We start from the raw sequence: 12,008 nt of genomic DNA on the forward strand, positions 1-12,008 counted from the left end.
CATAGAACTCTCAGTAACAAACATTCTGTACAGATCGCCAGGCAGAAATAATTGCTTATTGTTTACAATATCCATTAATAGATTATTTAGTCAGTGTTTTTGCTCATTGTAAAATCTTTCCTCTCCCTGATTTACATTCTGAAATGTATCACTGGTGATAACATCTTTTTATGGCCGTACTGCCATTGAATGCATACATGTCTAGAGGTCATTGCTGTGATGTTATAAATGCTAGGGCGAACTTGGCATTCATAATTGGATACATATTGAAAATCTGTTGAGAAACTTCGTCCTACTCAATTGTTTCAGGTTTCCAGCGATCATCTGCGTAAATGCTGAAGTGAGATGAGTTTGGGTGGAGTTGTCCTTTAAGCCTGTAACTCCCCTCCCAGCATGTAATGGGCGCTCCGCCCTAGCGTGTATGTTGCGTGTGTGCTGTAGCAGGCGGGGCGTGTGATACCTCCTGGCCGGTGCCTGAGTATATAGGGCGATCCCCGGGCACAACATGCAGAGTGGGGGCCCCCAGATCAACAGGCTGCATGCGCGGGAGATCAGCAGCAGCTACACGGCACAGACTGGCGCTCTGATCTGCAGCTGCTGCCAGCCGGGCACTCCGCACTCTGGGACTGCTAGACGGGGCATGGAGAGGACTGTGACCCCAAGCCTCGCTCTCGCCGTGCAGCGCCGCTAACCAACTCTGCTGGACTTCCCTGTGCCCGACTCCTGCCCGGGAGAGACTTCTGCCCAGCTGTGCCCGACCCCTGCCCGGGAGAGTTCCCTGCCCAGCTGTGCCCGACCCCTGTCCTGCTGCTGTGCCCGATCCCTGCCCGGGAGACCCTCTGCTGCTGCGGGAACATGAATATCGTGCTGGAGTTTTTCCTGGTCACTTTTAAGGTCCTCTGGGCCTTCGTGATGTCCGGGGCCAAGTGGCTGGTGCGCCCCAAGGAGAAGAGCGTGTCCGGGCAGGTGTGCCTGATCACCGGGGCTGGCAGCGGGCTTGGCCGCCTCTTCGCGCTGGAGTTCGCCCGCCGCCGGGCTCAGCTCGTCCTATGGGACATCAATACGCAGAGCAACGAGGAGACGGCGGGCATGGTGCGAGAGATCTACCGGGAGCTGGAAGCCCAGGACGCTGCGAGGGGTGAGTGCGGTGCTAGTCCTGCAGTGCTTGCTCTTGCCTATGCCAATGTGCCCATTGCAGTGCCAGCCCTGCTATGAGTGCCTCCTATGCCAGTGTAGTGCCTGCTCTGCCCTATGCCAGTGTAGTGCCAGCCTTGCTATGAGTGCCTGCTCTGCCCTATGCCAGTGTAGTGCCAGCCCTGCAATGCTGCTCTTGCCTATGCCAGTGTGCCCAGTGCAGTGCCAGCCCTGCTATGAGTGCCTCCTATGCCAGTGTAGTGCCTACTCTGCCCTATGCCAGTGTGTCCAGTGCAATGCCAGCCTTGCTATGAGTGCCTGCTCTGCCCAATGAGAGAGCAGGCACTCACCAGTGAAGTGCCAGCCCTGTTATCACCACTGCTAAACTTCTTATAACTTTGCCCAAGTCTGCAGATGCAGAATCCAAGCTCACTCTTCCCTTTATATTGTGATGTTTGTGTTAGCATTGTGCTAACAACCCCACACTGTAAACACAGTGCCCAAGTCCAGCATGCATTTATTTCTAATCACTGTCTGGAAACTGTTGGGCAATTTAGTGTTCTTCCTATCAGATATCATCATTCTTACATAACTCCTGCACTCACATGTGCATGCTATTGTTTCCTCACATTATTCCTGCACATACTAAAAGTTGGTGTTTTTCCAAGTAACCCCTATTGGTGGTGACCTGCTAAGCCAAACGTTCTTCCCCCTCAAATGTAATAAACACATCTAGTTATGTTTGCCCATGCATGTTTTAACTCTCACCGCCCTTTTTACTTTCAAAACCTTCTATAATAATTTTGTGACAAATTCAAATACCCCTCAAGAGTACACATGCCACATGTTTGGTACCTGGGACATGCACCTCCACTGTGTCTTGAGTTCTTTGATATGTTGATGATAGCGTCCTGTATTTTTATATGAGTGAACTAGGAAAGCCAACAGTTTAAAAAAATGCAACTTGCTTTCATATGGACAAAGTAATATGTGAGTGGTAAACAATTCAAACCTTCAAGATGTATTTTAAGATGATACACATCACATTTATACAGCATGTAATCAAAAAAGCTAAACTCAGGGGTATATACAGTATGCATGCGTAGACCCTGGGACCCAGATTATACCCTGATGTTAACATTATGTTAATCTATAACAAGAATGATCAAAAACCTCAAATCTGTGTGTGTGTGTGTGTGTGTGTGTGTAAAAACAAAAAAAATCTATCGCTCCTTTGATCGATCAACTACAGTATGGTTGCTAGAAAGTCGATCAACTAGTGGCTCACACATTACACGCAAGATCCCTCACTAATTGATCTGGACGATGTTATGCTTCCATGCTCTGAAATAAAAAATCCATTCTTTCGATCAGAATCATGTGAAACTGTATCCATTCCATTTACAATCAACCAATATTTTTTTCCCTCCTGCTCGTTTGAGTACATTCGACCAGAAATCTGCCAATTTCCATTGATTGTACAGAATTGATTCTCCTCCAATCTGATAAAATAATCAAAATGGTTGATTGTATCCTACAGGAAAACCAAGTAATGTATGGGTACCTTTACAGAATTAATGGCTTGCTGATAGGGTTGTGTTCGGGCCCATTCACACTTAAAATTGCAAAAGGCTAGCGATTAGCGTTTTGCCGCATAGATTTTTACGTGATAAACGTATATTTTAATTTTTTGGTTCTTTACTGGACATTTTCACGAAGGTTTGAACGATCGCGGTTAAAATACATTGCGATCTCTCTAAAATCACAATGCGGCATGTTTGCATTTAGCGCAGATCGCTGGCGATCGGGGCAGTGAGATCCCTACCATATAGATTACATTGCATTAGCGATAGCCGGTTATTAGCGGTAAATGGCTGCTAATCGCCCCAGCATGAAAGGGCCCTTACTGTTACTGATTCAGGGCTAGAGACTTGCAGGTGTCCTCCAGGCCGTCTGGAACGCCAGCCCAAGTAAACGGTTAAAAGCTTTTGATACACAGCACAACATTCATCATCCCGTCCAAGCAGCGCGCTACACAACAGATTTGCCTCAAAGCTGTAAAACTGTTTGGCCGTGCATTGTCTTGTTTTTTGATCAAAGCACAGTCACAGTTTGCATTGGACGCGATCCCGCTCCTTCTTGCATAAATAAATGCCCTCTACATCTGTTATTAGTACGACGTTTGAAGCTGCACATTTTTATAATGCATAAAGCCCTCCAAGCTGACGTCAGAGGATCTCGCTTGGTCAAGCAAAGCGCCCTTGTAAAGTAAATACTGTAGTGACTTTATGATGAATGTTGCACAACAATTTCTTGCCAAATGAAATCTAGATCATCTGTGAAATGCTGAAGACTCACCCTGTATTTCTTCTCTCTCTTTCTCCCCCCCCCCCCCCCCCCCCCTCTTTCCTATCTGTATGAATAGCCGGCAATCCTGCAGAGGAAGAGCCCCCATGTTCCAATCTCCAGGTCTATACGTACACGTGTGACGTAGGCAAGCGGGAGAGCGTCTACTCCACAGCCGAAAAAGTCCGAAGGGAAGTAGGCGACGTGTTTCTGCTGCTCAATAACGCTGGCGTTGTGTCGGGACACCATCTCCTCGAGTGTCCAGATGAACTGATTGAAAGGACTATGATGGTTAACTGCCATGCTCACTTCTGGGTAAGGTTCAGTATCTGTTACTAAGGAGTTCTTCCTAATTCTAGTACTGTGCTTCTGCTTGGCGATTCAAGAGACTTCCGGTCCTCAAGCTCATTACTTTTCTTTATATTCTCTGTAAGTTTAATAGTTTTTCTTCATGCAGGGAGATGTGTTAATCCTGGTTAATTAGGGCTGCAGACAGTTCTTTCTGCAATTTCCTACACTCACTGGGGGATACTTATTAATCTCCTGGCGCACCAAGGCATAGCGTGGCAGGCGCACTTGCGAAGTACAGCACATTGCAGCGCGGCCGGGTTTGTAAAGCTGCTTCCCAGCAAGTAGAGAGGAGCTGCAAATCTGTACATTTCTGTCTTTCTGCATTTGATTGTCACTAACGTCTATCAGAGGAGCTCATATTCTAATCTTACACTTTTTTTTTTTTTTTGCATCCAATTGATTGGCTGCAAATCGATGCACATTCGATTGGTAGATCGCTTTGATCGACCTAGATTTTCCATCCTGTCAAATAGATCTGCTCCTGGCAGCAGATCGATGGCCGATAGAGTTGCATTGGATCTAATGGTGCAGTAATACCTTTAGATTGATTGATTTTCATTTCATTCTGAAATCTAATGGAAATGTGTTCCTAGTATGTGGCACACATGAGATTTCTGTCAGATTTGACCTGACAGGCATCTGACAGAAATCTATCTGATGGTCAAATCTGCTGCAAATCTATCAGTGTTTGGCCACCTTTTAGTTTAAGGTTCTGCTGAATATTAAGGCAAGATTTTGGGGGTAAGAAACCACTTACCTTATCAGTATGTTCTTGGGATGTAGAGGGAATCCTAGATACATTTCAAGACAGCGATCCTAAAGGGGCCCATACACTGGTAGATTTGAGCCATCGAATCGATCGTAAATCTATACTATCGAATCAGCTGATCGATTTGGTCTCTCTGACTGGATGGAAAATCTAGGTCAATCTGCTGCCAGCAAAGAGTTGCATTGGATCTAATGGTCCAATAATGCATTTAGATTGCTTTCCAATAGATTTCAGAATGAAATCTATTGGAAATCTGTTCCTAGTGTGGAGCACACGTCAGATTCGACTTGACAGGCATCGGACAGAAATCTATCTGACGATCGAATCTGCTGCAAGTGTATGGCCTCCTTTAAAGGTCCATATCCACTACATGATTTTTGCAACTTCATTTTTAGGCATTGTTTTAACGAAAAAATGTTGAACAATGCATGACTGCCTGCGACAATAGTTCATAATTAACGACTGTCATGTCTGATCACTGAGCGATTGTTCATATCCCTGATAGACTCCCGCTCCAGTTTCAGCAATCGTTTGACGCAAACACTTGCAGATTAGGCCAGATGGGTCGGGGAACGTTTGTTCGTCGGCGAGGATCACTGATCCATCTGCCCATGGGTACGTAGTTTAAAGAGAATCTGTATTGTTAAAATCGCACAAAAGTAAACATACCAGTGCGTTAGGGGACATCTCCTATTACCCTCTGTCACAATTTCGCCGCTCCTCGCCGCATTAAAAGTGGTTAAAAACAGTTTTAAAAAGTTTGTTTATAAACAAACAAAATGGCCACCAAAACAGGAAGTAGATTGATGTACAGTATGTCCACACATAGAAAATACATCCATACACAAGCAGGCTGTATACAGCCATCCTTTTGAATCTCAAGAGATCATTTGTGTGTTTCTTTCTCCCTGCAGCTATCTTCCACTGAAGTGTCAGGCTATTTCTTCCTGCAGAGTGCAGACAGCTGTGCCTGTATGTAATTCCTCAGTATGTGAAAGCCCAGCCAGCTCAGAGGAGGATTTATCCAGCTTGTAAAAGATAATAGAACAGAGAGAAGCTGCACTAATCTATATATCACATAGGCAGTGTGCAGAGAGGGTCCTGGATGGGGGAGTTCATAGCAGAACCACAACACTGAAGAACTTGGCAGCCTTCCAGACACAGGCCTGACAAGTCTGACAAGAGAGAGATAAGTTGATTTATTACAGAGATGGTGATAGTAGAACGTGCTGCAGTAAGCCAGAACACATTAGAATAGCGTTTGGAACTTGTAGGATGATAAAAAACAGGATGCAATTTTTGTTACGGAGTCTCTTTAACACTGCAAGAAGACTATCCACCTGGCCACTGTGCTGCCCTTGACTGCTGCCGTTGATGGTGGTTGCATCGCAGTGACACACCACACTCACTTGTGCTATGCAGGCTTCACTGATTGCGGCACTTGTGCTCTGTAGGTAGTGTAGGGTGACTCCTTAGGTTTACAGTAACACCTGTCAGGGCCAGCACTCAGGACCGTATAGCGCTTTCCCTTTTGTCAGTACTGGCTTTCAAAGACTTGAGCTTGCCATACACAGTTCAGTAGTGGTCCAATCTGACCGCTTCATTCTTCGCTGTTAGGGCCCTTTTCCACCTGCTGCATTTTGACCTGAAAGTTGGATCGCTTGCGTTTTTGTGGCATGGCGCCTCAACGAACATGTAATTCGTGGTGCCGGTGCTGCAATTTATTTATTATTTTCCAGTATTGCAATCTACAGCCTGCTGCATTTTTGCTCTGTTTGCGCCCCTATATAGAGTCTAGGAGCGCTTGAAAATTCCAACACAATCATGCCGATTATAAGATTTATTTATTTTTTCTTTTTGTTCTGTCGGCAATTGCACCATACACCCCAACGGATCGTGCTGAAATCACAGTAGCGGAAATAGAAAGGCTTGTGTTTCTTAAGGGGCCCATACACTTAAGATTTTCCCGCCGATATACAGCAGATTCGATCACTGATCGAATCTGCTGTGAAGTCGTTGATCAAACGCTGACCGAACAATCGATTTCCGTCCGAAATCGATCGGTCCTGCCGATCCGTGCGGAGGATTTCGTTCGATCGCCGGCGGGTCGGGAGTGCGTCCATAGCGGCGTTCGAATGTCCGCTAGCGGCAATACATTACCTGTTCCACCGGCGCGAATCCCCTGTTCTCCGCTGTCCCTTCTCCGTGCTGGGCTCAGGCTGGCTTCACTCACTTCCTGTCCCGACAGGAAGTGTAAACAGTAGAGCGCCCTCTACTGTTTAAACTTCCCCTGGCAGGAAGTAAAGTGAAGCTGGAGCCTAGAGCAGAGAAGACAGCGGAGAACAGGAGACTCACAGCGGCCGGATCAGTTAATGTATGCGGCAGCTCCTCAGATTGTGAATCGGTTCCATAGTGAAATCGATTCACAATCTGTTTGCAGTAAAGGCAGCCATACGATTCCTCTCTGATCAGAGAGGGATCCATCTGATGGCAAATCGACCAGTGAATGGCCACCTTAAGTTGACTGCCAGTCAGATTTCAGCAGAGATGCTGCCTCTCCTACCTATGTACAGCTCATTCAGTATATGGCTGTACACATGCCCATACCCTCCTGATTATAGTCTACTGCCCAGCATGACCCCCATCTTATCTGATAAAACTGATAATGTTTGAGCCCTTTTGGCCAATAGATCACTGATTCCATTGAACTGATTGCTGGTCACTCAAACCAGTCACAGTGTGTGTGGTATTTTTTCTTTTTCTGTTCTCATCCCTTTGTGCCCACACTTGGCTGCAACACAGCCCATTGAAAGTCATCTCTGCTAACTCAGCATATTTGCTCCATTAATTCCAGAGGAGCAGTTGTGCCAAGTCAGCAAAGCTGTGCAGGGAAATGAACTGCACAGCGCTCAGTGTGTGTACCAATTCAATTAAACGATGCATGTCTATATTGCGGCCCTTGAGACATTTTTGAAGACCCCCAAAGCTCTGTACAGTTGTTAATATCATGCAGGAGTAGCTGCGATGCCACATGGAGGGGCCACCTTGTGTCACTGCTCTGCCTCCCCCTTTGTTTGCCTGTAGGTCAGTGTTTTCCCCAGGCTCTTTCAGCCGGGTGCTCCACCCGGCTAGTTTTGGTGAGCACCCGGCTGTCATCGGCTCACCTCTTCCTCTGCTATAAGCAGAGTTGTGCAGAGAAGCGCCGGCCCTGCATTCTCTCATCTCGTCCCACCCGGCTACTTTTTCATGCCACCCGGCTGGAAAAAAAATCTGGAGAGAACACTGTAGGTGTTCAGCCACCACTGTAGCAGTAGCCACAGATTGGCAGCAGTAACAGCCACTGATTAGCAACTGCCACTGCCCTAACTGCACACAGTGTATATGGATTATTATCTGTGGAATGGTTTTAATTGACAATATGTCACAGCCATAGTGTACCTAATGGCAATCCGCAAAAATTGTGTTCATTTAGCTAGTTCGGCCCCCTAGCGCTCTCAAGTATGGCTATTACGGCCCTTGGCCTAAAAGCTTGGATACCCCTGAGTTAACCAGTGGCTAATGAAGCCACAACTGTGAACTTTTACAGTTCTGTCACTAGTTTGATTGCTAGTGTCAAGTGAACTTTACTGTAGATGAGTCCACAAATATGCTGTGAAGTAGACCTCCACTTATTTATTTATATTTTTTATTCCTTGGTATTATGGTCCATGAGCTGGGAGGAGAAGGCAGATCTCTGAGGTAAAATCCTGGTTGGGGGTCCTCTAGCCCAGAGCTCCCCAACCCTGTCCTCCAGACCCACCAACAGTACATGTTTTGCAGGAAACCACAAACATTCACAGGTGAGGTAATTAGTGTTTCAGCAAAGTTGATTCACTACGGGCTGGTGCACACCGAGCGGCTTTTTGGGCGTTTTCAGATCCGCTTGCGGCTGCGGATCTGCTTGGTCAATGTATCTCAATGGGGTGGTGCACACCAGAGCGGCAGGCGTTTTGCAGAAACGAAAAATGCCTGGGTGAGGCATTTTTTTTGGATTTCGGATGCGTTTCTGCCTCAATGTTAAGTATAGGAAAAACGCAAACCGCTCTGAAAAACGGCACTTCAGAGCGGTTTTGCAGGCGTTTTTGTTACAGAAGCTGTTCAGTAACAGCTTTACTGTAACAATATATGAAATCTACTATACTGAAAACCGCAGCAGCAATCCGCAAAACGCTAGCAAAACGCCTCATAAAAATAAAGAAAAAGCGTTTAAAAATCTGCTAGCGGGTTTTGGTGTGCACCAGCCCTCCCTCCTGGATTTATACAAAACATTCACTGTTGGTGGGCCTTGAGGACAGGGTTGGGGAACACTGCTCTAACCTTTCCATATACTAGCCAAAGTTACAGATTTATTTATTTTTCCCCTGATGTCTCCGTCTAGTTGCTTTTCCGAGCAGATTAACAGGCTGGAATTTGCATGGTGGATTGATGGTACCTAGTGTCGTATTAAGCTGAAGACTTCTTCTTATGCTTGAAACAGTCTGTGAAGCATCACAAATATTGCATCTTTTTTTTTGTCCAGGAATTTACTTTTTGGCTTTTAAATTGGTGCTTCTACCTGATGCCGATCCAACATTCCAATGGTTTTTCTGCAACTTGTGGAATGCCAGGGTAATGCCAACTATAGAGGCATATTCTGGGATTCCCCCATAGATGCTTGGCATGTATATCTGTAGACCCTCCCTCTTAATTATCTATGCGCAGCCAGGTAGTGTGTGTGTCCTTGCATACCAGTGCAAATTGTCCTATTAAAGAGCCTAGCCACATGGGATAGCCAAACTGCGCACTAACTCAGGTTTTTTTTTGTTCTTTTTTTTCGGCAGAGGAGTTTTAACGCGTTTGTGGTTTGCATAAAAAAAGCATGTGTGTTGTATGAGTTTCATTTTGTTTTATGCAAATCACTAGAAAGACCATAGCGGAAATGCATCATAAAACAATTATATATTTTTTTTTATATATTTTTTTTTTTTTAAATTCATAGAAAAACTCATACCATTTTGTTTTCTGGTTGAACTCGGTGGACGTATGTCTTTTTTTTTTTTTTTTTTTTTTTTTTTTTTTTTCCAACCAAAATAACTATGTAACTATTACGTTTTCAATTGACTGTCCTTATGTGCGTTTTTGAAGATTATGCAACAAAGGCCTCAATTCACGGAGCATTATCAAACATTTATCAAACACTTTATCAAACGTTTGATAATTTACCTCATGGGTAAAATCTTAATTTGAATTCACTAAGGTGTTACTATATTTGTTGAACGTTTTATCGGTAAAACATTCAATAAATCTATAACACCTTAGTGAATTTAAAATGAGATTTTACCCATGAGGTAAATTATCAAACGTTTGATAATGCTCCGTGAATTGAGGCCATTGCCAGTGTTTTTAAAAACACATTTGTGGTTTTTCTTGTGGTCCATAGACTTCCATTTGCGGCAAAAACAGTGTTTTCCGCAACACTAGCGTTTCTGCTATGTGTGCACCTGTAAGCTCAAATTGCTATTCTTTCCACTGTTGGCAGTAATACTGTTTAGCGTTATGAGGCTGTCCAGAAATTCCAACGCTCCTACAGGCATAATTGGCTGCATGGGGTCAGAATACATTGTTGCTCATGTTTCAACAACCAGACCATTTTAGTGATTGCACCAAACTTATGCCTGGTGCACACCATGCAATTTCTCGCCAGTTAGTTGGTCCAATAGATAATTTCCAACAGGTCCGATCTGATTTCGATAGTTTTTCTGATCAATTTTATATAGAAGTGATCAGAAAAACGATCGGACCTGTCAGAAATTATCTATTGCAGTGTTCTCCCCAGGCTCCTTTTAGACGGGAGCTCCACCCGGCTAGTTTTGGTGAGCACCCGGCTGTTATCGGCTCACTTCCTCTTCTCTGCCATAAGCGGAATTATGCAGAAAAACACTGGCCCTGCATTCTCACATTTCGCCCCACCCGACTACTTTTTCATGCCACCCGGCTGGAAAAAAATTCTGGGGAGAACACTGTATTGGACCATCTATCTGGCGAAAAATTCCATGGTAGCAGGCATTAAGATGCCCTTATCTACCAGCTTCTGTAATGCTAGGTACACACTATTGAGATTTTCTGACAGATTTACTGTCAAATCGATAATTTCCAACATGTCCGCTCTGATTTCCGGCTGTTTTCCATTCACTTCTATCAGAAATCAGATCGGACATGTTGGAAATCAATCTGACAGCAAATCTGTCAAATCTCATAGATTGTACCTAGCATTATAAACCCTTGGTCAGTGATGGCTAACCTTGGCACTCCAGCTGTGGTGGAACTACAAGTCCCATGAGGTATTGCAATACTCTGATAGCTCTAAGCATAACTCTGAGGCAGAGGCATGATGGGATTTGTAGTTTTGTCACAACTGGAGTGCTGAGGTTAGCCATCACTGCATGTGCATGTATGTGATGACTGTGAGATAGAGATATGATTACTACAGCATGTTACCATAGAAACGGTACTAAGTACCACAGGTTTCACTAATAGTGTAACATGCAGTATTACCGGTAATCTTGCCATGTGCTGTTTCCATGCGACAATATTACCACTGGTTAGTGCCTCCCACGCCTGTTCTGCCCACCAACCGAGCTTTCTGTCGTGGGCTCTGATCACTGCTGCAGGTTATTGTTGTTTTTTGTTTCGTTTTTTTTTTTTCCCTGCCAGCCAATGACAGCGTTCAGCTGTCATGGGCATTAACCTACAGGAGCCGTTTGCTCCTTTGCCTCCCCAGGGGACAGCAGAGTGACACGGCTGTCCTCAGTACATTGCTGCCGTAGATCGCAGTGCTGTACAGTGTAAATAGACGGCGGTTTCGCCTTCTAACATTCTCCTAGCAGCGATCGCTGCTGGGAGTCTGATGACAGAGCAGAGCTCCATCATTCAAGTGGAGATGTGCACGATCTCCTGCTAAACCCCGCCCCAGGACTTGGTGTTACGTGGTCTTGCCACCCTACCGGCACCAATTGGTGTTGGGAGGGGGTTAAATTGATTGGTCCATTTTCAAATTGCATACATTTGCATAAAAATGTACATCATTTCAGAAGAATTTGCATCTTATTGATCATCCCTAGTGATGCATTTGTCACAAGGCTTTGCTGATTGCCAGCAATTGACAAAGCACTGAAATCTCCTCAAACTCCCATGTGTGAAGCAGCCCTTAGCTAGCTTGTTCTGTATGCTGCCCCCTGTGGCTGTTCTTGATTGTAGCACTGCAGGTCACCTACTGAACATGCACTAAGCAGAAGTGTTCATGAATATAATCCATATTTAGTAACCCCTAGTGACAAGTCTGTAACATTGCGCTTCGGACATATCATTTGGAAGGTAGGGGGAGGAGGAA

General features: G+C 45.0%; 1 protein-coding gene across 1 annotated transcript in view; it reads left to right on the plus strand.

Annotated features, from left to right (window-relative positions):
• Positions 1-452: 452 nt before the first annotated feature.
• RDH10 (retinol dehydrogenase 10) overlaps positions 453-12,008 on the plus strand; it is a 48,595-nt gene continuing 37,039 nt past the window's right edge. The window contains exons 1-2 of the mRNA XM_068237507.1: positions 453-1,138; positions 3,560-3,795. Of these exons, the coding sequence (XP_068093608.1) occupies positions 856-1,138; positions 3,560-3,795 (519 nt within the window). The 5' untranslated portion in view covers positions 453-855. The remainder of the gene's footprint in view (positions 1,139-3,559; positions 3,796-12,008) is intronic.

The sequence above is a fragment of the Hyperolius riggenbachi genome, chromosome 5 (assembly GCF_040937935.1).
Source record: "Hyperolius riggenbachi isolate aHypRig1 chromosome 5, aHypRig1.pri, whole genome shotgun sequence".
In the NCBI taxonomy this organism is placed as follows: Eukaryota; Metazoa; Chordata; class Amphibia; order Anura; family Hyperoliidae; genus Hyperolius; species Hyperolius riggenbachi.